General features: G+C 42.4%; 2 protein-coding genes across 16 annotated transcripts in view; one reads left to right on the top strand and one right to left on the bottom strand.

Annotated features, from left to right (window-relative positions):
* ABI3BP (ABI family member 3 binding protein) overlaps positions 1-4,211 on the top strand; it is a 155,852-nt gene extending 151,641 nt beyond the window's left edge. For all 12 annotated transcript variants that reach the window (XM_068160688.1, XM_068160693.1, XM_068160691.1 and 9 more), the window contains one exon: positions 2,682-4,211. In XM_068160688.1, the coding sequence (XP_068016789.1) occupies positions 2,682-2,797 (116 nt within the window). In that variant the 3' untranslated portion in view covers positions 2,798-4,211. The remainder of the gene's footprint in view (positions 1-2,681) is intronic.
* A 917-nt stretch (positions 4,212-5,128) lies between these two features.
* On the bottom strand, positions 5,129-27,416 carry TFG (trafficking from ER to golgi regulator). Of its 4 annotated transcripts, none has more exons than XM_068160697.1 (9): positions 27,289-27,416; positions 24,178-24,282; positions 21,877-22,086; positions 16,902-16,985; positions 15,809-15,955; positions 14,220-14,387; positions 12,033-12,173; positions 8,562-8,654; positions 5,129-5,929 (listed from the first exon to the last, which is right to left on the bottom strand). In XM_068160697.1, the coding sequence occupies exons 3-9, from the start codon at positions 22,058-22,060 to the stop codon at positions 5,547-5,549; spliced, it is 1,200 nt and encodes a 399-aa protein (XP_068016798.1). In that variant the 5' UTR covers positions 22,061-22,086; positions 24,178-24,282; positions 27,289-27,416; the 3' UTR covers positions 5,129-5,546. The 4 variants fall into 4 exon arrangements, with proteins under 4 accessions (XP_068016798.1, XP_068016799.1, XP_068016800.1 ...); XM_068160698.1 differs by having other exon boundaries at positions 5,129-5,926; XM_068160699.1 differs by lacking the exon at positions 8,562-8,654.
* Between the last annotated feature and the right edge of the window lie 38 nt (positions 27,417-27,454).

The raw sequence follows: 27,454 nt of genomic DNA, 5'->3' as shown, positions 1-27,454 counted from the left end.
CAAAACACAGCGCTGACCAGCCGGGCTGTTTTTCACATGTTGCTGAGGCTGAGGAATAAGCAAGTTGTATTTCTGTCAGCCAAATGCTGCCCTGCTTGTTTGCAGCAGTGACAGCATGAGGTGTTCCATTCCCTTGTGGGGTAAGAACACAAGCTGTATTGATAAGATGCGCGTCATGGAACCTTTTGCTGAGGAAAACAGCAGCGCAGCACCAGCGCGCGTGGCCCAAACCTGCTTGTCTGTGGGGCTTCGCTGAGGCAGCCATGGAAGATTGAAGTGAGGTGCCTAAATCTTTCACAAGCTTTTCCCAAACACACAGCAGGTGAAGGATCTGAAAGGTGTTTGCTCCTGTGATTTTTGTTTTATTACTATTGATTTATTCTCAAGAGGACTTTGCTTTCTTTCCCTAGTCAGTGCTGCCCATTCATGAAGGTTTTTTGTTTATGTAAGGGATTGTCTAAATCCAATTTGGGGTTGTCAGGACAGCAGACCTCTCAGCTGTACCATATTCACTTAAAAAAAGATTACATATATATATATGTATATATATGTGTGTGTATATATATATATACATATATATATGTATATATATATCTATATATATATGTGTGTATATCATAGTATCATAGTATCATTCAGGGTTGGAAGGGACCACAAGGATCATCTAGTTCCACCCCCCTTGCCATGGGCAGGGACACCCCACACTAGATGAGGCTGGCCAGAGCCTCATCCAGCCTGGCCTTAAACACCTCCAAGGATGGGGCCTCGACCACCCCCCTGGACAACCCATTCCAGGGTTTCACCACTCTCATGATGAAGAACCTCCTCCTCACATCTAGCCTGAATCTCCCCACCTCCAGCTTCATTCCATTCCCCCTAGTCCTATCACTACCTGAGATCCTGAGAAGTCCTTCCCCAGCCTTCCTGTAGGCCCCCTTCAGATACTGGAAGGCCACAATTAGGTCACCTTGGAGCCTTCTCTTCTGCAGACTGAACAGCCCCAACTCCTTCAGTCTGTCCTCATAGGAGAGGTGCTCCAGCCCTCTGATCATCCTTGTGGCCCTTCTCTGGACACCTTCCAGCACCTCCAGATCCCTCCTGTAATAGGGGCTCCAGAACTGGAGGCAGTACTCCAGGTGGGGTCTCACCAGGGCTGAGTAGAGGGGGAGGTTATATATATATATATATATATATATATATATATATATATATATGAAAACCAACCAACTTTCAGATGAAAAGGTTTCTAGTCCAGCTTAACAGACATTTTAAACCAATCTGGATTCAGTGACTGGATTTAACTGAGTGGATTCAAGAGCTACAATCATTACAATACAAAACAAACAGCAAAACATCACAGAATCATTAAGGTTGGAAAGGACCTCTAAGGTCATCAAGTCCAACCTTCTACCTAACACCTCCATGGCCACTAGGCCATGTCCTGAAGACTCACTAAATCAAACACTAAACTCAATCAAACCCTAAGAGCCTTTTCTGTAGCTTACAAACCCAGAAAATTAACTGATCAGAGGAAAGAACAGACAGATTGTCCATGGCTGCTCAGTTCCTCCCTGCCCAGAGCAAGTTCTGTTCAAAACAGCATTGGCTTCACACATTTGACCTGAAATGCAGGGAGGGAATCAAAACTGCTTCTGCCCGTTAGATGCAGAACAATAGTGTGTGTGTGTGTGTGTGTGTGTGTGTGTGTGTACTTTAGCCACACGGTCATGTCTGGTGATCAGAATGGATTCAGCACCAATTGCTCACTTTAGTTTTCAATTTAACATGAATGGAATGGGAAGCATGTGGATCCTGTCACACAGCACAGCCTGAAAGCAGGATGGAACCAGCTGTTGCTTGGGGATGGGGAAATAGCATGGAATATCCCCAGCTGTCAGGTTTATTTAGGTTCCTGGAGTGTTAGGGCTACTGCAGTGGGGACTATGTAATCCATCTTAACTTTGCAAGAAGGAACCAACTCCTGTCTAAGGAAAACCCCAGGAGCAGCCAGATGGGGGAAGAGGGGTGTAGGCCAGCACCATCTGCACAGAGGTGCTGAGAACATCACTTCCCAGTGGATGCAGGATTCAAATTCCCTGCTCTGCGCTGCAGCAATCCCAAGTGCTTCTGCTTTGGCTGGAGTCAGGTGGACAAATGCTGGCTGCTTCAGAGCGCTCACCATTAGAGGGGCAGCAAACAGACTGGCTTGTGGCAACTGGGTTATTGGTTTAGTTAAATGACAGAATCATAGAATGGTTTGAGATGGAAAGGACCCTAAGGATCATCTAGTTGCAATCCCCCTGCCATGGGCAGGGACACCTCTCACTAGATGCTCAAAGCTTCATCCAGACTGGTCTTCAATGCTTCCAGGGTTGGCATCCACACCTTCTCTGGGCAACCTGTTCCAGACTTCCAGCACCTTCATAGTAAATAACTTCTTCCTAATGTCCAATAAAAATCTACCCTGCCCTAGTTTAAAGCCATTGCCTTTTGTTCTATCACCACAAGCCGTTATAAACAGTCCCCCTCCAGCTTTTCTGTAGGCCCTCATCGGGTCCTGGAGTTTACCCTTTGGGTACTGACTAGCTCAGCCTATAACTGACTTGTACACAGGTGTCTCAGGGGAATCAAAGGCACCATCTGAGGGCTGCATGCACACAACACTCTCTCCTCTGTTGCAGGATTTTTCAGGGCAGTTCGTCAGGAACCGGTCAAATTCGGCAAAATCGGTGGAGAGACTCAAATCAACTACGTCCGCTGGTACGAGTGCGGAACATCGATACCCGGGAAATGGTAGAGGCCACACGAACTTGGTGACCAAACAGCCCAGCACGAGCTACCCTTGACCAGCTGTCCCAGGCAGGATCAGAGACGGAAATGTTTCGGAGCTGCGTGGCACCTCAGTATGTTTGCTGGTGTGCAAGAGTCTGTGCAAGTCTAATGCCAATACTGCATTCATTGTGTAATAGCGTAGGCTGCTTGCTGTAGTTACTCCTGTTTTACAAATGTGTTTTCAGATGTTAAAATACAAATCCCAAAGAGGCTAGGGATGTGTTGTAGGATAATGCATAGGGAAGCTGGCTCCCTATTCTTGAGGTCTGGTTTATATGGTATTTTAAAAGATACAGTGTGTATATTATTTATCGTAATGTTGTAATAAATGTTTAAGGCACGGTCACGGCAGAGCTGCTCATGGAAGACCATGTGCAGTAGGTTTTACAGAGTCACTGGTCGTCTTCTATAACCTAAGTGCCACAAGCTACCTGTCCAGACAGATACCTGATGTCTTCCCAGTGATAAATTATAGAAGAGACCCTTCAGTTTTCAGTACCCTACAACCAGTGAACTTGAAGCGCTTTCTCCTGACACCTAGGTCATGACCCTGCCAGAACACTGAGGCAGGTCGCTATATGTGCAGCATTAGGCCATCTGGTTAGGGGTTTTTTGTCCATGCTTTTTTTCCATGTTTGTTTTCCTAAGCTTCAGCTCCAGCAGAGTATGTTCAGCCTATTGCTCTGGAGTCCGAGCCACTGCCCCTGAGCTTGGCAGTGCCTGGTCGGTGGGTTTGGTTTCCTCCAAAGTTAAAGCAGATGGGTGCCTACGTACATAGCACCATAGGACTGTTGAGGCTGGAAAAGACCTTTGAGTTTGGAAGAGACTGTTGAGGTTATTTTATGGCAAGCAGTTGGACTTGATAAATCAAAATGAAACTGGCCTCCAGCTGGGTGTGAAAGCTTTTCACAGAATGTAGTTTTCAGAGACTGAGACTGGTTCAAAAACCAGATGTAAGTACAGTGAAGGGGGGAAAAGAAATGAAACAGAGGCAGGGAAAAAATAAGCTACTTATCACACCAGCAGCAGGTTTATTTCAACAGGAGAAGATGAAGAAGTGGTGTAAAAGATCGTTCATTGGGGACAGAGGGGAAATAGCAATAACTGAACTTCACTGCTTTAGTCATTTTGATTGAAACCTCCTCCCAAAGCTACTTGTTGTACTGCTTGAACAGTTATGAACTAAATAAAGAGATGTAGGTGTTTTGTTTTTTTAAAGGTGTTATTCATTACATCACTTAATGTATTGAAAAAAATGATAATATGAGCAGGAACACCCAAATATATATATATATTAGTAGAAATAGTCATTTATAGAAAATGCCTTATAAAGTACATTGCAGGTACACTGTACTCCTAATAAAGTATTTTTTAATCAAGTGGCTTTCTTAGTGCTTTACATGAAAACAAATGCTTTTGTGTGGCAAACATTGTTCTTCCTGGAAACAGGATGTTCTGGGGTGTTAGGGCTAAGGGAGAGCACAGACAGGGCTGGATGGTGCAGCTGAGACTAAGGCAGGAATATTTTCTCTCTCTTTATTTCCTCATTTGTCTTTGAGAGTTCAAGCAGCTTGCTTGAATTCCTTGTTTGCAGTTTTATGTATTCCTAGAACCCATAGGATGGAAAATCTTAACAGGGAGAGTATTTTGCCCTCTGCTGTTATATGGTCTATTGAATTTCGTACAGCTCTTGAACTGCTTTTCCTTGGCTCAAAACCGACTAGAATTGCACTCCCCAATTATTTTTTTCTGGGTGGCAAAGAACCTGTGGAAAATTGTTCCTTTTAAGAGTTCTCTTTTTATAAATACATATTTGGCTTAAATTTTCAATAAACCAGCTCTCCCCCTGCCCTTGTTAAAGTGAAACTGGTAAGGGGCTCTCAGAGCATATGCATTGGATCTTACTCATTTAGTAAAAGGGTCACTTGGCAATTAGTAACAGCAGGGAGTGCCAGACCCTCTGCTGCTGTGGAACCTCTGCAAAAGTCATCTGTATTCACAACACTTCTCCATTTACACACCTACAAATCTGCCTCTTTTCCTACCTCTTCTCCTACAGCCTCAAATATGGCTGGTCTTTGTTAAGCTGGTGTCTTATCTGTACAGCTCCCACACACACTGGGAATAGAATCATAGAGCTGTTTCAGTTGGAAAAGACCTCCAAGATAAAGTCCAACCACTCACCCAACACCACCATGTCCCAAAGTGCCATGTCCACACATGTTTTTGAACACCTCCAGAGACTGCTTTTGTGCTCAACAATACTTGAGTTCCAAAATGAAGACCAGGCATTAAATAGATTCAGGGTTTTTATTAGTTTTCCATGTGAGCATTACAATTTATAATACATCGTATCTAGTTCTCCCTCCAGAATGATCTAATTTAGTACACCATGGTATTAGTAAAAACAAATCTTGTAAGTGGGCTAAACTTCCAACTAGCTCTTCAGCTCCTTCCAACCAGACAAGCTTGAATGTCAATCTCTTTACAGACACTCAGGTCATGTTTCCCCAAAACAACCCAGCCCCGAATTATACTAGGAAGCAGATACCACTTGAAGCAGGACAGATTGGTTTGGTTGCTCCCTCCCCCCAGCAGAATTTCATTAACAGCTATGGTTTTGCCTCATCACAGTTTTGGAACCTCAATTCAAGCTCCTGGAATCTGTGGGGATGGAATGGCAGGCACAGAAGGCCTGTGCTGGCAGCAGGTCCTTACCGGTAGCCGGGTCCGGGCTGGGTGTAGCCCTGGGGACCAAAGGGAGGCCGGCTACGGGCATAAGGGTTGGGCCCGCTGGGTGGAGGGGTCATGGTGCTGCCAGGCGGCGGGGTGAAGCCAGGCCGTGGCTGGTAGGTGCCAGGCGCTGCTGGGGTACCACCGGGAGGTCCGCTGTAGGGGGCCGGCTGCGAGGGCTGCGTGGTGTAGGGCTGCGGCGGGTAGTTGCCCCCTGCGTACTGCGGTGGCTGCTGCGGCGGCAGAGGTTGCTGGGGCGGCTGCTGGCCGGGAAAAGCGGCAGCCGGGGCTGGGGCGGCCGGCTGGGTGTAAGCCGGGAACTGCTGGGCTTGCTGCGAGGGGGTCTGCTGCTGGCTGTAGCCTGCTAGGAAAGCAAAGAGCAAGGCGGGGTGAGAGACAGCAGAGAACCGAACACCTTGGCTGTTTGTTTACAGTGCCCGACACATAGCAAGGCGGTACGCACAGAAAGGCAAACACTGCGAGCTCTCCTGTCACACAAGCACACTGCCCTGGCTTTGGGGCACTGCCCTGGCAGCACAGCTACACCAAAACCAGCTACTCTTAAACAGTTTTCTCACAGCTGACAAGAAATTAAGAAACAATAAATTGTATTTACCAACACGACACATGAAAAATAACATGGCAACCTTTCTCCCAAGCAAGACATCAAAAGTAAACTGCCATGAAAATGTTGTCAGAGTTTAAGAGAAGTCACACCTCCGGTTAAACCGTTGGTGTTTGCCGTTTCTTTAGAGTTTAACAGGTGAAAAAGAAAGCTCTGCAGAACACTTTAGTACAGAACGTGTCCCAGGCTTGATTTTTCAGTGTGCAACCAGCTTCCAAAAGGAATTTGTCTTATTGGTTAAGTTTAAAATGACACAAAGGCCTTCGATGAAGAAATAGCTACTTTCATCCATCATGAAACACACCTGCAGCTACTTGCAATGAAACCTCTCCAGTGACTGGGATCCTGTCAGCATTAAACACCAGACACACAGATTATTAACAGTGCACAGCCCTAAACAGAAAGGGTAAGGATTGAAGAATGCACTGGAGTAAACTCACCTTGCAACTGAGATCAAAATTATACTCATGAGACAAACCTCTGAAGGAGTCCAGTTTTACTACCATGAGTAAATAGCCACATTGGTTGCCTAGCAGACCTGCGTGGCTTTGAAAGGAAACAATACTCATGGGAACAGCAGCAAAACAAACAAATCCTATGAGTCAAGATCTTCAAAGGCTGCTGTCACTGGGTTCTCAAGAAAAAGGCTGTTTCTGAAAGATTAGGTTAATCATGAAATAAGTTATGAGAAACAGAAGAGCCCAGATCAGTTTCGGTGGCATTTTAATCTTACTTGAAGATGATGTTGATTAGAGAGCAGGACTAGCATTGGACTACAGCTTTCACAGGAACTTCTCCATTAAAATAATGGCTTAGCTGATGGTAGGATACAACTAGAAAGTAGATGGAAACTCCTCTTTTTTTTCCCCCACTCAGTTTTTAAGCCTACAGAAAAGTCAGATAAACCCTTCTACTTCCAACAGGCTTGTTACTTCTTCTGAAATTAGACTTCTGAAATTGGTCTTCTAATTACAAATGTGAGGGTGAGACATCTGCAGAGAACAAGATACCATTTAAGAGACCCAAATCAACCAGCTCTCACACAGTGCACAGAAACAAGGGCTGAGGCACAAACCTTCAGTTCCAAGTTTTCTAGTGTTCTTATCCAAGGTAAACATGGCCTTTCTTCCTAAGCTCTACAAGTGCTCTCATCTACATCAGAACTGATGCACTCCCCTGTATATATTGCACAGCAAAAGAAAAGGCCATACAGGCTCTATTCTGAGACACTAAGTGGTACAGGAACCTTTTGCTTACTTTAAGGAAGATTGTTTAAGACAAGGAATGAGAAATGCTTTGTATCATTTTCTACAAGTATTAAGCAACTTGTGGTTTGTTAGGGAACTTGCTGCTGCAGGTTCATCCTTCTACTTCAGCTGGATGATGATTCCTAGCATATACTATGTGCTATTAGATGCCAGCTGCTTCTAAAGTAATTCACTGAAAGTTCTGGAGTCAAGTTTGGTTTAGGTATAAGCAAAAGCCAGCTCTTCATTTTTGACTGCACATAAACCACTAGTGTACTAAAATGTTCTCCTGTTAAAAGTCTACTGGCAGCTTTAATTGAGGTATCAATAAAATGAACAATTAAAACCAGCTATGACTCAAGAGCTTCTCTGAAATTACAGTATTTATAATAGCTAAGGATTTACTAAGTGACAACTATCACTGATCTTCACACCACTACATTTTCAACATGGAGGTCATTCCAGATTCAAGAAAGGCCATCTTTAAGTAACCTCCAATATTTAAGGAAGCTACATTGGGATGTTTCAGTCACTTGCTAAAATCCCAATACTGCAGAACTGACAACTGCATCACCTCACATACTTCATAGAATCACAGAATTGTAGAGGTTGGAAGGGACCTCTTGAGATGATCTAGTCCAACCCCCCTGACAAAGCAGGATCACCTAGGGCAGGTCACACAGGAATGCATCCAGATGGGTCTTGAAAGTCTCCAGATAAAGGAGAGTCCACAACCTCTCTGGGCAGCCTGTTCTAGGGCTCTGCCACCTTCACAGCAAAGAAGTTTCTTTTCGTGTTGAGGAAGAGTTCCTCCTCATGTTGAGGAGATTGACTTCAGGTGATTTCACTTTGCACACCTTTCTAACAGTGCCTTCTGCTGAAGTCTGCTTTTGCTCACAATCAGCCAGGATTGAGATACTGAAACTTCAACTAGGCATTAAAACTATAGGAAGCTACAGTGCTCTCTTACTGGTAACCATTAAATTGTGCCAGTTCCCACCAGAACCAAGGGCACTTGGGCTCCTCAGCACCCTGACCTGCCCCACAGGTTCAGAAACTGAAGCTCAGAAGTGGGGCACTGAAGAAGAAGGTTCTAGAGCTAACCCGCGTGGCAAGCTGCTTACCTGGGTACTGCACACCATACTGCTGCTGCTGCGGCTGCGCCTGTGGCTGCTGGGCAGGGTAACCAGGCTGGGGGTACTGCTGATACATCTGACCTAGGGATCAAAAACGCATTTGTGGTTGAGGCCTGGTACCCTAGCTGTGGTACACACAGTGAGCAACAGCCGAACAGTTCAAAGTCACAGAGATAAACCCTCTCATGACGTCTGAAAGTTTTCTTAGCACACCATGAAATCTGACCAAGTATTCCACCTGATTTCCAACTGAAATCGATCTGTGGATTTCAGTTTCTGAACCACGCTGTTCTGAACACTAACTCCTAGAATCATCATGGACTTACAGAATGGGCTGGGTTGGAAGGAACCTTAAAGATCATCTAGTTCCAACCCCCAGCCATGGGCAAGGACACCTCCCACTAGACCACATTGCTCAAGGCCTTGTCCAGCCCAGCCCTGAACACCTCCAGGGAGAGAACATCCACAACCTCTCTGCACAACCTGTTCCAGTGTCTCACCACCCTTCCTGTAAACAATTTCTAATATCCAGCCCAAATGATGTTTATCTATCTATCTCCAACAGAATGAATAGTTCACTGTGATACATGGGACTTAGCTAGCTCTCATTTCAGAAGACACCAGAAGCCACGCACCTTAATTAGTGCTACTCTGGTGGGTAACAGAGCAGGAATCTTTAAAGTGCTCCAGAATAAGTACTTCAGAAGTTAAATATGTCCTCAGCTTGCCTATTGATATTGGGGTTTAAAGACCATTTCTATACCCAAGTCTTCTAAGTAGAGTTGTACATTATTTATTCTGACCACATTTTCCAGAGAAGTCATCCATCTCTTAGTATCTGACTTGCTGTAAGCCAAGTTTTCTTAAGAGACCAAGGGGCATGCACCCTTAAGCAAAAAGAAAATCACACATTCTTAAAGTCTTGAGTATTTCAATTCAGTGCTGATTTTGTCTTAAATTCACTGCTTCAAATTCCTTGTGAAAAAGAGGCAGAGTATTTGTTTAGCCTTAAGCTACATGCCCTGTTTAGGCTTCTGCTGTTATTCAATTTAGAAACAGGTACAGTCAAAGAACAAAACCAGTTATCTGCCAAAACTAAAACTGAGCTGAACTGCAGCAGGCATGGAAACTTTACTGTTATAAAGTATTTAGTGTGCTATTATTCATTCTGCAAATATCAGCAGGCTGCATACATATACCAGAAGTTTTATCTTCTGAACTGCACCAAGACAAAAGCAAATCAGCTCTGCTCCCAGTCCTCCCAGACCCCTGCTTTAAAACAACTCAATTTCTGCTTCTCTCTGTAATATTTGCAGCTGAAAGCAATGGTATCTTACATTCACACTAAGCTGCTCCAAATATTTTTAAATGGTACAGTTCAAATTATTATTTCATATGCAGTTATTGTGGGGTTTAAAGAGTGCTGAACACAAGGCTTGAAGAGGGTTTAAGCCCATTAGCTTGATAATAAGAAACTCAGAATGAATGTTTTCTCTTTCTTAAACTCAATTGTTAGAGGAAAGTTCTGGGAGAACAACCAGGAGGCTGCTTGTCTCAGGATAATTACCTCAGGCTAGCAAAAAGACCACACTGGCACCTGCTGGACACCACAGGCAAAGGGAAAGGAAAGAAAAGCCACAGCGTTTGTTCCAAAGCTTTGAGGTGGCTTGCTGTCCTCACCAGGGCTGAGCTGCTAGAGGGGAGCACTGGTGGTATTCCACTGCTGTTCAAGTGAACTTACTTATTTTACAGCCATGAATATAGTTGGGGATCCTATGGGTCCTCAAACACAATGATTTTTCCCTCTCCCTGGCTTTTAACTCTGAAAACAAGATGAGCTACAGCATGGTGGTCTGGTTGCCAGCATATTTACCGTTGTTCCTGTGCACTGAAACAGCCATTTTAGCCCGATTCAGAAAAGAGACCAAATCGGTATATTCACAGAACAGTCTCAAAAAGTAAAAGCATTGCACTTATCACAAGCTTAGAAACATCCTTACACCTGCTCTGATCCACGAGCCTAGACAACTGCTTTCCCAAGTATGGCTTTTGCTGAAAATTATTTTTCTCTTCCCTGATGTTAGCAGCCAACTCAGGATTCCAACTTACTGCTACTAGTGCTTATAAGTGTTTCACTTTTTTGTGCATTTCTACTTTAACCTCAACACTTAAAACTCTATACCTTAACATGTTAAAAGCCTAGATGCATAAAATCCAAGTTCAGTAGCTGAGACTTTATCTTTCAAGTTTCCTGGCTGCAGACAGAAGAACCTGAAGCACTTTTATCCAAAAGCAATTTCCACATGCAAATGCCAAAGCTACATCTTCAAGCTACAAAGATGTCTCCTCCTGTTTTCTTTTTCAATCATGTCACTATTTTTTAGGGGAAAAAAAACAAAACAAAATCAAAACCAAAACAAAATAAAGCTGAAATCAACAAAACAAGTGTTTTATAAGCTCTACTGCACCCAACAGCATTTGTACCTGCTTAAACACTGTACCAGCTACAAGTTGCTCAAATACTCTGCTTGGTCAAGATGTAACTTATGCCCTCCAGGCAAGACATTCCAAGTGACTGTGGATACTGTGATCCACAAATGATATCCTCAGTAATGCCTCTCATCTAACTCAGCATTAGGTCAGTACAGAAAGCAGAAGAGGATTGTCACTTGTTTCTAAGCTAACACAGAAACACCTTTATATTGTGTACTGTAGAGAGGTAGAAATACCAAAGCGAGTCATTCCACAGAGTTTCATCCAGAACTATGCAGGTCTGAAAGCTCACTGAGCTTAGAAAACATCAATAGGAAAATGATACCCAAATGCAGCATATCTCTGAACAGACTTATTTTTAGAAGTCAAGTAACATATAAAAGGACACACTCAAAGGAGTCTGAATACCAGAGTTAAGACCTCAAGTTTTAAAGGAGAGCCAACTGAGGCTTTCAAGGCTTAACACAGGAAAGCTATAATGAAAGATAGCTACAAGGTTTAACATGACTAGCACAGAGACATTAAAAAAATTAAAGAAGCAATGAACTAACAGCTGTTTTGTTAGACAGAAATTATGAATAAATAACATTTTTAATTCACAGTAGACAAGCCAACAAAGCCATAAGGTGAGTGAAAGCTTGACACAATACATAAAAGTTAGGAGACCACCTAATATCTTTGGACAGCTTTGAAGTGCAGGCTAAAAAGTCAAGTCAGGAAGGACTCAAGCAGAAAAGAGTGCAGTGAAAACCCTCCTGTCACACTCCCTACCCTTTCCAATAAAGCTGCTGCTCCATCTGCTGTTTCTAGATTGAACAGCATGCCAAGAAAAAAGCTTTTCTGCCTGGCGGAGAAAATGCATTTGCAGTTTGGTATGGACTCCGGGCTAAACTGAAGTCACAGCTACTGCTCACTCAGAATCAGACACCATCATTCACATCTTCTATAGTAGAACATGCTGCTTACCTTCCACCTGGCCAGTCTGTGGCTGTGTGCCCGGGTATGGTTGCTGCTGTGCCTGAACACCAGGGGGGTGGGCTGCAGAAGAGGAAGAAGCGATGCTGTCTGGGGTTCCTGATCGCTCTTCTGCAGGGGCACTGGGTGGTCCTGAAGGCACAAGAACAAAGTGTAGTATGTGAAGAGAAAGGATGAATCTCAAAGAAAGGAAAAAAAAAAATCTCACAAGACCATTCCCTTACAGACCTTGTAACATTAGTTTTCCATTTTTCTGTAGATTTACATCCTAAAGTGTCACAACCAAGCTAAAACTAAGTTTATTTGCATATCTCAATTCTCCTTTGAAAATATTTGGGGAAGGAATCTTCCACCTATCTCCAGGTCATTCAAACTTCATCCCTCCAAGGAATATGACCCAGTTGTGTGAAACTGTTCAAATGCACTTGTGTTTTATTGTGGCCCTCACTGGTCCAGGGAACAAAGTGTTTTACCAGTAGTCACGTGGCAGAAGGTGAAATAAAGTCTCCAAAGAAGGTGTTCAAGTCACACTCCTGGATAGGATATGGCAAGGCTTCACTCTAAGAGCAATTGTCTGTTTTGATAACTCTGAACAATACTCCAGCTAGCACCCAAGGCAAGCGTGGAAACAATTCAAATGTTCTCTGCACTGAGTGGGAAGTTCTGAAATATGTATGTGAACAGGTGTATTACATAATTAAATGCAAAACACTTTGTTAGAAACAAGAGAGCTTAAACCTGGATCTTTCCAGATCTTAGCTATATGAATACTAATTATGAGACACTGATTTCAAATGCAGGCTTAAAGTTAACAGCGAGTATTAGAACTGCTGCAAATTCCCTTTCAATTGTAAGAACATTATATTTACACAATATAAATATGCATCCTTAATTGTGCTTTCATGTTACCCTTATGAGGGGGAGAATGAGCCCAACCTGCCTACTTCTGGTTTTGCCTTTACAGACATAACTGTAGGATTAAACCTTTAGAAATGGAATTTCTTATCTCCTGCTTAAATGGTCTTCTGGGAAGCTCTCTGTACAATCAAAGCATGGTCAAGTCAGTTTTCTCTATTAGAAGAATTATGAAGACAAATAAACATTGAACCAGAGAATTGTTTTAGTTGGAAAATACCTCTGTGATCATCAAGTCCAGCCATCAACTTAAGACTACCATGGTCCAAAGAATGCTATGATCAAAGCATTAACTGACACTGATGCTTTGTATCAGAAGACAAAACTGCTTCAAAAACAGTAGCTCAAATTTTTCTCTAGTTGTACCTCTCACACTGTCACTTCATTGTTCAGAGCAGTTTATTGTAAGTTTTCAAGTGCCATCAAATCTTTATCGAGTCTGTGAAACAACCACGTGTGACAAGACAAATTGTGCTGGAGAAACAAGCTCCAGGTGCTATCATCACTACATCACACACCATATAAAGTGCAGGTGCTCTGAAGTTCCAAGTGCACAGCAGATCCTGTTAGGTATCAGCAGGTTAATTTTCAATGCCACATTAAACCTCACCAAACCCAGGCAGATTCTGTGCAAAATCAGTTTTCCATATTCTGCATCACACTACCTACTACAGTCTACGCTGCTTGTCCAACTGCAGTTACCCTTTCTTAACATGATTGCATTCAGCTTAGTATAATCATTTTTATATGTTTAGCATTCTACCAGGTAGGGCCAAGAGTCCTGCAACTCTTCAAGAACACATCTAATTCAGACAAGTATGTCATCCCTTTGTTCACAGTAAAAAAGCTGACACTATTTACTTTCAAAATGAAACAGGAAGAAAGCAGAGTTGCACAAAACATTTGACTGAACCAGACAGCAAATACAGAAATGAGGAACATGAACTGCAGGATCAAACCCTAAGGCAGAACAATGGAGACAGGTTTTAGATACCAATTAAGTTTCTCTACACAGCAGCTTTAAATAATTAAAATTAGAATTTCTAAACCATTTTCTACTCCAAGCTATAACACAATGTTGAAACCAACAGCAACATCTTCTAGGCAGTCATTCCTTAAGACAAGTTGTAGAATGATGAAAAGAAACAGTCAATACAGAACACAGCTTAACATCACCAAAACAAAAATGTGTTGCTGCAAATAAAGATTTGAGTTATGATTAAGAACAGGTTTTGCTCTCCTCTCACTAAGGTGTACTCTTACCTGACACCTGATCATCTGTCAAGCCAAATGCTGACATGACATTCTTGCTGATTTCATCCTGGTTCTTTAGAGGATCGAATGCAAACATGCTTGCTTCCATAGCTTGAGTGGATGGCTTGACATTAGAGTCAGCAGCAGCAGGCTTTTCTTCCCTACCATCAACAGCATCTACAAAAGAAAATGTCCAGTTGCTCATATTTGAGAGCTGAAAGATCAACATATATTATATCTATATTATATTACAGTAACTTTAAAGTTGGGGGGCAGGGGGGTGTGTTTAAATATTTTAACCATTGAAATGACTATGTTAGGATAACAGTGATGAATCTGTGATGTGAGACTGATGAATCACAAAGCTTAAGTTTTATTGCACAAATACTCAAAAGACACTGTGCAGGGTAAGTATCATGTACATTTTGTCTTATATTCAAAGCTACAAGGCTCCTTTTTCAAACAAATTGTTCTGATATGACTTCTGATATGAAAACTTCAAATGAAGAACACTACAGGATAGGTTCCAATTTATTATGGTGTTTCACCAACTGAAATTTTTGGTTTGCTCTATCCCATCTCTCCAAGTTCCTCTGACTCACTCAGAGACTCCTTATTTAGCTGTGCTATATTGTCTCTTAAAAACAAGCAAGTGCAGGTGGGGTGGCTACCTTTGTTTGCACTCTAAAGATCATCACCCTGACATCCTTCCAAAGGGTTTATAGCCAGAATCCATGGTACCATGGTATTCCAACTAAATTAGTAATTGCTTACATTGTACAAACAGAATCTGGGATTGTTTGAAAAACAACACAACTTTGAAGTGTAAAATACAAAAGCTGCATTTCCTGAGGTTAATAAAGAAAAGCTGGAGTTCTTGGCTGGCATTTTGATGCCAAATACTGCACACTATGACTTTGTGTCGTTATTTTGTGTCACTCTTAACCAAAATTCATAGTTAAGCACACAGAGGTATACTTCTAATAGCACAACAGCCCTAAGATAGGAGATTGGTGCCTCAAAACTGGAGAAATAAGACTTTCTTCCTCATTTTAACCTCTTCCAAAGATCTGCTCCCACCCCTACCTGCATCCTTGTGCTGCTTACCCCAAAACAGCTCTGATGCTTGTCTGAGCTCAAAATGTGTGGATTCAATTTCATAACCATGCCAAAAAGTGGACATAATTTTTGCTGAATTTGTTTTTTACTGGTTTAGTGAATCAAACTTGCTTAGCAATATAACAAGCAGCAGATCTAGCAGCGTGAGCACCCCACAGGGAGCAAGAACTCTTTAGCAACAACAAAAAAAATCAGTTCATCTCCAGGCCTTCTCCAAATGCTGTTGTGACTCACAGGTGTTAAAAAATTTTCATACATTGCAACAGAAATTCACACTGAAGTTTTATTCCTAACTTAGTGCTTTACTCCAGATAATGTGATTTAACTTCCTCCCCTCTGAAATAACTGAGGCCCTAAAAATTGAGTTACAAAGTGTCAAGCAACAATTAAGGATGGTCACAACCAGTGTGCATCTTCTATTTTCCACTTTATTCAACAGCCCACAACTCTGCAAAAAGCCTCTCTGCCAGGCTGCCTACCACTGTCAGGTAGATTAGTGGAAAGTCCTGGTTCAGCTGGTGGTTCTAAGCAGTCCAGTAAACGATTGACTTTATTGCGAAGTTCTATCAGCTCTCGACGCAGGTATTTCACCTGATTAGATTCTAGAGGTCTTGGTTGTCCATTCACTGCAAAACAGAAATTAGATAAATATAAGACATTTTGACATCCTGTTTAAAATTGGGGGAAAAAAAAAACTTCTCTTGTTTTTAGCATCCTCTATAGAGTTTCAAGCGACAAAGTTTAGGCAACACAGACTGAACTCCTAGAGCTTACCACATCTTTAACAATCTCAGTTCAGCACAATCTACATTGTGAGAACTGCACAGCCAAGTCTGTCATAAGTTTCTGCATTGTTTACCTTCTTCCATGAATATACCCTGAACAAATACATCATAGAATCATAGAATTTAGTTAGAAAAGATCCCTAAGATCATTAAATCCAATCATCAGCCTACCACCACCGTGGCCATTAAACCATATGCCGAAGTGCCCTGTCCACATGCCTCTTGAACACCTCCAGAGATGGTGATTCCACCACCTCCCTGGCAGCCTGTTCCAATGCCTAACCACACTTACAGTGAAGACATTTTTCCTACTGTCCTAATCTAAGCATCCACTGGCACAATTTCAGGCCATTTTCCCTCATTCTATCACCTGACACGACAGAGAACAGACAGAACCCCACCTCACTCCAATCTCCTTTCAGAGAGTTGTAGAGAGCAATGAGGTCCCCCCTAGCTGTACAAATACTGGAGTGGAAAATAAGATAGAAAATAACATTAAAAGGAAACAAAACCCAGAACATTGACCATAATTATATGCATGCCAAATACTCATCAATCTCAATCAATACTCAGCAATCTCATAAAAACAGTTTGTTTCCCTAAGTTCAGATGACGCACAAAAAATTGAGATAACATTGTATTAATCAATATTTGTATTACTCAGTACTTTTAACTTACTGATTTCATTCCTCTGTGACAAACTGAAAGCTTTTAGTACTTTCCAGTGAAGCCCACTGCCTGAATATTAATAAACACTGTTAACAAGAAGACAATCTTCTAGACTTACCAAACAATGTCAGCTTTAGTATCCTACTGCATTGAATTGCAAAGGAAAGATCTGAGCTATCAAAAATTGTTATAAGATCTCCATCTGAAAAGAACAGGAAAAAGTTACATTAGAAGCAAAGCCTATTAACTGCTGAACTTCATGCTAGGGAAGAAGTGTAACTTCATTACTCAAAAATAACTTTCCCCATTTGATTCTCAAGTTACTAAGAAAACAAGTTTATTATTTTACTGTGGGTGTGCAGGGAAATTATGCATAGAAGACAGGCAGGCTGGCTCCAAAAGGAAGCCTTCTTAAGCTCTCTGAAAGTTCCATATAGCTTATCCTTCTTTGTTGTTTACAAACAGGATGAAACACAAGAGTTCAAAGTCTGATACCAGACGGAATGATGATGCCAGTTAAAGTTATATGCCTATTCCAAGTGATTTTCTTAGTAGTAATGATCAGATAGGATAACGTATCCTCCAGCTTTTTCACTATCCTTTCTTAAATGCTGATACCAAAATCCACTGGTGTATTAATACAAAGCCTTCCTATTCCATATTCTCCCAATAAAACAGGCACTTCTCTTGCCAAGGCATGGCAGTGACAGATCATCTTATGATGCTTTTCAGCCATACAAGTCCAATACTCAGATCCTCTGCCTGAGCAAAGGGTGCAAATTCTAAACAGTTATCCTGCACAGCCAAATGAAAATGCGTATTAATACATGTGGTTTACATGAATAAATGTCACCCAAGAGAATCCAGATCATTCCATCTTATTCTCCCCCTCAGCTATTTTAACATTTATGTTGAAGGCATTAAGAATAATGATTAAAGTTTCTGTTTTAAATTGCTAGCAGACAAAAAAGGCAGAAGAGCATCAAGTACGGAATCTTATTAGATGCATAAAGTCAGCACTATGATTCTTACTGACAGCCATCAAGCTATTACCCAAGTACAGGATTCATACAGTATAGGAGTAGACCAAGCCATACAAAATCTGACAATTTAAGTATTACAGATTTATGAAACAAGCTTTTCATTTTAAGGAAGGTCAGTGGAGCTCAAATTCCTGTAAGCATGATGTAGAGAGGAATATACAATACCAACTATTATCTATTGCAAAGCCAAACAGGCTTTTTTCTCTACTAATCTTATTTCAAGAACCTACCTTTCTCATTTTCACAAGGGACATAGCTTTCACACTCTACAATTTCCCCACACACCCTAAACATTCCTTACTACACCAATTACAACTTTATCTTCAGCATAAGCTATTGACTCCCTTAACTTACCAAGGAACTGATTCTGCATCATCATGATGCATTCCAATTTTAACGACTTGAGAAATTAGAAACGTTTCAGGCATGAGAAATCTGTCTCATTATCCTTGGCCCTGCCAGCTATGATGCATCCTCATTTGCTAGCTTTATCTACTCTTATATTTAAAAAATACAAACAACCTATACACATACATACAAAACCAAAAACCAAACAAACAAAAGAAACAAACAAAAAACCCAAACACTATCAAAATGTAGTTTTTCCTTCACTTTGATAAATTTACCAAAGGTGAAGACAAGACCACCACCTTGATTACAAGCAGTGTAATTTGAATAACACATTCCTGGCTGTGACATAAAAACACCAACTTCTACTGCAAGTCAATGAACAAGAAGGAAAAGGCCAATCTCACCCTAGAGTAGAATAGACCAAACCAGGTTGGAAGAGACCTTCAAGATCATCGTGTCCAACCTATCATCCAACACCACCCAACCAACTAAACCATGCAACCAAGCACCCTGTCAAGTCTCCTCCTGAGCACCTCCAGTGATGGCAACTCCACCACCTCCCTGGGCAGCCCATTCCAATGGGCAATCACTCTCTCTGTGTAAAACTTCCTCCTGAACTCCAGCCTAAACCTCCCCTGGCACAGCCTGAGACTGTGTCCTCTTGTTCTGGTGCTGGCTGCCTGGGAGAAGAGACCAACCTCTGCCTGGCTACAACCACCCTTCAGGTAGTTGTAGACAACAATAAAGTCACCCCTGAGCCTCCTCTTCTCCAGGCTGAGCAACCCCAGCTCCTTCAGCCTCTCCTCATACGGCTCATGTTCCAAGTCCCTCACCAACTTTGTTGCCCTTCTCTGGACATGCTCCAGCAAGTCAACCTCCTTCCTAAACTGAGGGGCCCAGAACTGGACACAGTACTCAAGGTGTGGCCTAACCAGTGCAGTGTACAGGGGCAGAATGACCTCCCTGTTCCTGCGGGCCACACTGTTCCTGATGCAGGCCAGGATGCCATTGGCTGTCCTGGCTGCCTGGGCACACTGCAGGCTCATGTTCAGCCTACCATCAACCAGCACCCCCAGGTCCCTCTCTGCCTGGCCGCTCTCCAGCCACTCTGTCCCTAGCCTGTAGCTCTGCATGGGGTTGTTGTGGCCGATGTGCAGAACCCGGCACTTGGATGTGTTAAATCTCATGCCGTTGGATTCTGCCCATCTGTCCAGCCTAGGCACTCGTTTCAAATTCAAGCCTAATTCAAAATATAAATAATAGAAAACCCCAAACATTTCAATGGCTGGCACTGCAAGGATTTTCACATATGTAAGTGAATAACATAGCTGAAATTCTGCTTTGATTGATAGAAATTCACCACTGGCAGTGGTGAATTGATTTGTTAAGGTTTTGGTGGGTTGTGTTGTTTTGTTGGTGTTTTGTTTGGTTTGTTTTCCAGACATCAGGTTTTAATACATATTCAAGAATGTTAAGTGAGACGTGAAAATTATTTCACACCCAGTAATTTCCTTAGTTCATGAGTTTGAAAGATGCCCAGCTTGAATATAAATCTTAATTCCACAAGAAATTAATCAAACTGAAACTTCTTTTCAGTAATTAATAAAAGCATCCCATAACCTAAATGTGCTTCTGACTATCTTAGTCCACAAATCCAAAGAAAAAAGGACTGGGATTTAAAGTTTCCTACCCTCTCTAACTGAGGTTGAAAAACAAAAAGGAAAAACAAAAATAACCCCAAAAAAAAACCCCCAAACACCACCAACCTCACAAAAAAAAATTAGTTGGATTCAAGGATTATGACAGAATCATGAAAATTCTTTTGAAAAAAGAATTAAGTAGAAAAATCCCATATCCTGGCCTGAAGGTCACTAGCTTCGTGTGTCACCACAAGGACACATGAACACAAAGGACACAAAGCCAGGAGGAGTAAAGAGGTCGTCTTCTGAACACTGTGTGCACATCAATTCTGAGGAGACACACATCAAGGTTTGTAGAATCAGTAGAAATCCTCATATAAATGATGTTCCTCCACATCTGAAGGGATAAATAGCAAAATGGAACTATCTAGAATGCCTATATTCCAATGCTCTCTATCACTAAAAATGACTTGAAAAATAACTTTGTTTCAACCAAGTCAAGAACACCACAATCATCACATGACAATCAAACTGAAGCCTAGTTCTGTTAACTTTCTCTTTAATCACTTGCAGCTTCCCCTGATATTAACCAAGCTTAGACTTTCTTAGTAGTGATGATCAGCTAGGATAACATACACTGAAATTTCACATCACAGTGGAGCAGGAGTACATTCTAAGATAAGGAAAGCTGTAATTTAAAGTAGATCATCTCTAGGCTGTGAAAGACAACCAAAGAACAAACCCATAATTACCATCTCCATAGTACACCATTCTCTTCTTCAAAAAGATCAAGGCATACACAAAACCATCGAATTGTATTTAAAGAAAAGAGGAGAATGATGAAAAGGGTATAGAAGCTTTAACCTAATGTGAGAACATCCAATTTCCTTTCACCTTTTCCATTTCAAAGAAACCGATGATGTGATAAAAGGAAAAACAAAGCCATCACAAATCCAGTGAGCTCTTCCCCCACTAGAGATGAAGTTCCAAAATGTTAGCCTTTCATTGCATATTAATTTTGATGAGCAGTGCCCCTCTTACAAAAAAGTGTCTCAGGCTCTGGCCAGCCTGATCTAGTGTGGGGTGTCCCTGCCCACGGCAGGGGGGTTGGAATTAAATGATCCTTGTGGTCCCTTCCAACCCTGAATGATGCTATGATAGGGTCATTCAAAGTGAAATTTTATCACTTAGCTGTATGAAGAGAAGTTATTTGACATTTTAGGCACCACAGAGAGCTAAGGGGCAATTAAGAAAAATATAGCTTGAATGTTTCAGTAATGTAGCTCTTTTGCTGTGCATCAACATAACAATCACACAATGTTTAAGAGATGGGATTTTATCACTTCATTCCAAGTTTCATTTTAGGAATACCATCTCTCTGCCCCAAATTAAGTAACTTATCCATGCCCCACACTGACATGGAAAGAGGAAAGTCTTCCAGTCACAACTCTTTCTGTGCTCCTCACACAGGGCCTTTATCATCCTGTGAAAGCCCTTACTTAAGGTTGTGGATGTTTAGTACTAATGATCGTGGGGTTTTTTGACACCACCGATGTCAAACAGACTCAGAGAGTCGCACATGGGAAAGATTACTCTGAACAAATATTTCAGGTTAAATGAAAAGTTTCTTCTAATCTTTGCTGATGGAGTAAAACATAATAAATAACTACTACTACCTAAATCAAGTTTCCAAAGTTTTGTAAGAGCTTGTTAAGCCATACATCTTCATTCATTCCTTGCCTTCAAACCCACTTTATTACTGAAGATACATGAGAAATGGTTAACAAAAGTGAAAAGAGAAACCTAGTACAGCACCAGCCTCTTGAAACCGCAAGTGAAAGAACTTTCAGCTAGCTGATATTTCAGAAAACTGAAGGAAATACTAAGACAGGAAAAGCACAAGAGCTACAGCTTCTACTGTCTGATTCAAAGGATTTCACAAAACAATCACACACATCAAATATGGACAATTCTGACACAGTGATTTTTCTGTCCCTAGGTAAACTGTATCATGACAACTGTACTACTTTAAACCTCAACGACAGTACTTAAACCTTACCTTCATCTTTGTACTTTATTGTGACCTCATCATTGCTCAGAAGTTTTCCTCTAAAAACCCTCTGCATCATAAGTACCAATTCATCATAGGTGATATCTTCATTATGAATAGGAATTCTCCTAATATCTTCCCCAAGCTGAGCTTTGATGATCAACTTCCCACTTAAGTCTAGCTGCCCGTTCATGATGGATTCCTTATCAGTTGCAGACCCTGTTAACAGCAAAACAGTGAAAACATTTTAGAAAACTATATTGTTACTTATATGTATCTGATGACAGTTCTGAAGCTTTCTATCTTAGGAAAGCATTACTTTCAGGAAGCTCTCCAGAGAAACTCTTGGACACATTCTTTGATGCGTTAATTTCTCAAACGATAAGGAGCACAACGTAGACAAAGAATTCTGCAAGATCTTCAAGTTGATATTCACCACTGCTGCCAGAGCTCAAACTTTAAAAAGTAAACATTTTTTTTTTGGTACAGTGAAACAGATTATAAGCATGTGCAACATTTTGAAATTTCCAACTTGGGTGGAGTTTTTTTGTTCTGCCTTTTAACACTTTATATAAGGCAGTTTAAAAATTAGGACTTTGTATGAAGCATCCCTCTTGTCAAAGAACATAAAGGCCCTACTTTAAAAGAAAAATAGAAACTACAAAGAAATTACTAAGCAGAGCAATGTAAAAAAAAAAGAATAAGAAATTATCTAGAATAGCTAGTCAAATGCCCCTTTCCTTCTTCACTGTTTTGGACAGGACCAAAACAATAGATCAGGAACAACCAGCAATTAAAGAGGTAGTTATCTTAGCAACTAAAGTACAAATAAAGTCTTAAAAGTAGGCAGCCCTACACATCAAAATTGACATTTCCAAAACCACATTCATAGTTTCATTCAGGGTTGGAAGGGACCACAAAGATCATCTAGTTCCAACCCCCCTGCCATGGGCAGGGACACCCCACACTAGATCAGGCTGCCCAGAGCCTCATCCAGCCTGCTCTTAAACACCTCCAGGGACGGGGCCTCAACCACCTCCCTGGACAACCCATTCCAGGGTTTCACCACTCTCATGGGGAAGAACCTCCTCCTCACATCTAGCCTGAATCTTCCCACCTCCAGCTTCATTCCATTCCCCCTAGTCCTATCACTACCTGAGATCCTGAGAAGTCCTTCCCCAGCCTTCCTGTAGGCCCCCTTCAGATACTGGAAGGCCACAATTAGGTCACCTCGGAGCCTTCTCTTCTGCAGACTGAACAGCCCCAACTCCTTCAGTCTGTCCTCATAGGAGAGGTGCTCCAGCCCTCTGATCATCCTTGTGGCCCTTCTCTGGACATGTTCCAGCACCTCCAGATCCCTCTTGTAATAGGGTCTCCAGAACTGGACACAGTACTCCAGGTGGGGTCTCACCAGGGCTGAGTAGAGGGGGAGGATCACCTCCCTCGACCTGCTAGCCACACTTCTCCTGATGCAGCCCAGGATCTGATTGGCTTTGCGGGCTGCAAGTGCACATTGAGAGCTCATGTTGAGCTTTTTGTCCACCAGCACCCCCAAGTCTCTCTCCTCAGGGCTACTTTCCATTCAGGCAAGCACACTCTTCATTCTCTCTGGCAAAAAGAATTCTTGGTAGAAAAGAGTTATTTCTCCCATACCTTAAAGCAAAGCTTTATGAGAAGTCTGACATTTGCTTTTTAAAGTACAGCACTGACAATTATTTCTCTCCTACCAGAAAAACAAGACACTCAGCCAAAGCTTTTAATGCATCACATCTTGATGCACTCTGCTTCGATGGCTATGTTTTGCATTAAAAAGATGTAGCATGGTGGTATCTCTAGATGAAAACTGAATTTCTGGGGTTTTGGAGGGCAAATAATTTAATATAAAGGAAGCATTTCATGACAGGGCCTTTGCTTAGCCCAATGTCATTAAAAAGACAAGCAACTACCCAACAAACCCAGTTCTCCTAATCAGATATAACAGGAGGTAGGTGGATACAGCCTAATTGCAGAGGAAAGAGACCTGCAATTAACACAGACAAGTTGCTGCTGAGACACTATGATGAAACAGGCTAGTTCATATCATTTGTGCTCACTAATGCACTATTCATGTTTTGCAACATAGGGGTTTTGACTGCAGGCTCATCGACTCAGTGTAATTAACACTTCAATTTGGTTGCAAAAGCACAGGGTTTTGCACAAGCTGTCTGAATGCCATTTTCCTTTTTATTTAAAGCATAACAAAGAGTGAAACAGTGTACACCCACATATTTTCTTTAATTTCATTTCCAAAAACCTTATTTTTATCATTACCTTGTCTGTCTTAGTGATGCTAGATTACTGGGCAGATTTCCCACCTCACTTCAGGACAGCGTTAGGATAAGCCGCCATGCACTACCAGTGCCAGGATATAGGAAGCTGCATCAAGAAAGGAGAAAAAAAAGTAAGGAAACAGTTATTTACAGTCACACTTCCTTAGAATTATACACTTCAATCTTTCACTTTCTAATACCTTAGTAAATGTACACAACTAAAAATATGTTACATTACAGGTAAAAGTGACTGTCAGATTCACACTTTTGAGTACTGTGTTTTAAAGTTCAGCTAAAGCAGACTTTGACCAAGAATTTGGTCTTCCCTAATTTTCTAAATGCATGTAGCAAGTCCTAACAGAAATTTGATCTTTTCCAGAACAGCAATCTTCCCCAAAAGCCTCAAAATATTCACTTGTATGGTGTCCATCTTAAAACCCTGGATTAAGTTAAAACTTTGATTCGAAAGTAGAAAAACCTACAAGTCTGTTTCTTAGTTTAAGGCTGAAATCTCTGTAGCATTAAACTGTGTGTACTCAAGGACAGATTGCACGGCATTAGGGAAAGAGGAAAGGTGTAACACCACTTTCCCACAGGAAGAGCCACCAAACTGGGCAAGGAAACGCAGTCAAAAATACACGACCACTTGCAAATACGATCTGCCTGTGAGGCAGCTTAAGGCTGTGCTTTTTTCTGCTGGAAAACCTGTGATGCCCACCTGTTTATTACACAAGTGCTTAATAATACACAGAGCTACAGGACAACAATTTAGCATACAGACCTGTCCAATGGTGAACATAACTATGCTACTCCCACTCACCTAATAGGCATACCCTACTTGCCACCCTCCTGCGCACACAGTTACTCTCAAACATTCATGATCTTTTTTCAGGTGATTCACTACTAATCACAGATAAAAGCTAAGTTCCTCCCATTCACATGAAATTGGGCTTCCCAGCTCTCCATTTTCAACTCAGTTGGAATACACAGGCGTGAGATATACAGGACAGAAGCAGAGAAAAGCCCTCTCTGGTTCTCATTGACTGGCAACTGCTCCCCTCATCCTGGAACCATAGAACTGTTGAGGTTGGAAGAGACCTTTGAGATCATTAAGTTCAACCACTCACCTAGAGCTCACAATCCCACCACCACTTCTAAGTGACCACCACTAAACCATTTCCCTAAGCACCATATCCAATGCATCTTTCAACTCCCTCCAGGAATGGTGACTTCACCATCTCCCTGTTCCAATGCCTGATAACCCTTTCTGTGAAGAAATTATTCCTAATACATTCAACCTGAACCTCCCCTGGTACAACCTGAGGCCATTTTCTCTTGTCTTCACCTTTAAACAGGGCTGTACAGGCTCCTGACAAAGAGAGGCTAGGACTGTTGAGGCATTCAAACCAGATGAACAGGAAGAGACAACTTTTCCAATTCCTCACTGGTACCCTGGTACCCCTTCCACCCCAATATGGCTACAGCTCCAGATCAAAATTAACTGCAATGTACTAATACAGAATATAGATAATGCATCTAAGAGTGGTTTAACTTAGAAAAGTCATTTAGCTAACATCTCATGTTGTTTAAACAGCAGGGTATTGGTTTTGCTTCTTCAGAATTACAATGTAAGCTACTTAGAAACTGACAACAGTAATAACTGATCCTCCTCTAAGTCCTAAAGATGCACACCTGAGCTACTGTGGCCTTTAGACAAACTGGAAGCATTATTTGTATCTTTGTGTAAGGAAACTAGCTACTGCAATGTACTTAAAGAACTGCAATGTCTAATTTACCAACACTGATAAGAATTCTGCTGTCTCTCTCAAAAGCTAACAGGAAAACGTCTGAATGCATTTTGTCCAACTATTCTCCATACAGCTTGAAGGTTTTAAGGCAGATTCCAAGCATTGCAACTGCTCTCAACTGTTACAGAAAACTATGTGCTAATTATTGAATTATACAGCACTCAAGCTTTACTTCCCTCACTGTGACACTGCTGAATGGATGACTCACTTCAGTTTTTCAGAAGACATCCAGAATGGCCCACTAATGAGCTGCTTTAACAGAAACAATCACAGTGTCTAACTTCATCGGGGTGGGGTGAGGGGGGAACAACCAAACAAAACCCCATAAATGTCTGTTTAAGGAAGACTCGTTTTTCACAAGATCATTTGTGACATCACTGACAACTTTCTAACCTTTCTGGTGTGCCACATGCATTTTGGAGGTACAGATGTTTTTCCTCCCGTTTTGGCTCACTTACTATTCACATCATCAGTCTAGTGAAAGGTGACCCTGCCTATGGCAGGGGGATGGGAACTAAGCAATCTTTGAAGTCGCTTTCAACCCAAGCCAATCTATGACTCTTATCATCATTCACCAATCTGGACAGTGCACGTGGACAGTGACTGCCAAGTCCAAGTCGGTCACTTCAGGATCCCCCCTAAAAGACACGATGTCATACCCGCGATGGATTTCAGCACCAATTTTGCTTGCAACAAAGACAGATAACCTTGCCTAAGCAAGGGCAGCACAGGCATTCCCCCTTCCCTTTTCACTGTCAAAATATGAACTAGGAACGAGAAATCACGGCGAAGCACATAGAAACAGGGCCAAGCAGCACTGCTTTCCAAACCCCACTTGACAGAACCGTGATTTTTTCCCACGACAGCAGTGGGGTGGGGAGCAGAAAGGAGATGAGGTCTTCGTTCTTCTCGAGTCGCGACAAGGGCAGGCCCAACCTGGAGAACAGAACCATGGCTAGTCCCTGTTGGGAAATGAGGAGTCGGCAGTTCCCCTGGCTCCCGAGGGAACACAGGCTTGGTGAGCAAGGGAACACCCCCTTTGCGGATGGCGTGGAGGCCTCTGCTGGCCCTCACCCCCAGCTCCCCAGGCCCAACAGCGATTCAAGCCTCTCTCAGGCGCGGCCAGGGGTACACGAGGGGTCTCCCAGCCTCTCTGCCAGGGGCCGCGTCGCCCCGGGAACAGGGAAGGGAGAGACACTCACCCCCAGCCCACAGCCACCCTCCCGCTGCCGTCGTACGCGCGGCAAACGGCTGCCCTGAGCAACAGCGCGGGAAAGGCGATGCAATCAGTCGCGTTCTCTTACTTTGGCTTCTCCGCAGTCCTGGCGGTGGAGGGCCCCCGCCCCGTCCGAGCTTGGGCACGGCCGCCGTCACCACCGCCCGTACGTGGCAGGGCAGAGAAGGGGCTGGAGCGACGGCCGCGACTGCCGGGCCTGCGCGAGCCGCCCGCATGCGCACTGCCGCGGCCAG

This window comes from Melanerpes formicivorus, unplaced genomic scaffold, assembly GCF_026170545.1.
Source record: "Melanerpes formicivorus ecotype bairdi unplaced genomic scaffold, bMelFor1.0.p_v2 SCAF_51, whole genome shotgun sequence".
NCBI classification, from domain to species: Eukaryota; Metazoa; Chordata; class Aves; order Piciformes; family Picidae; genus Melanerpes; species Melanerpes formicivorus.
Note: the sequence above shows the minus strand (reverse complement) of the source record. Positions and strands in the feature narration are given on the sequence as shown.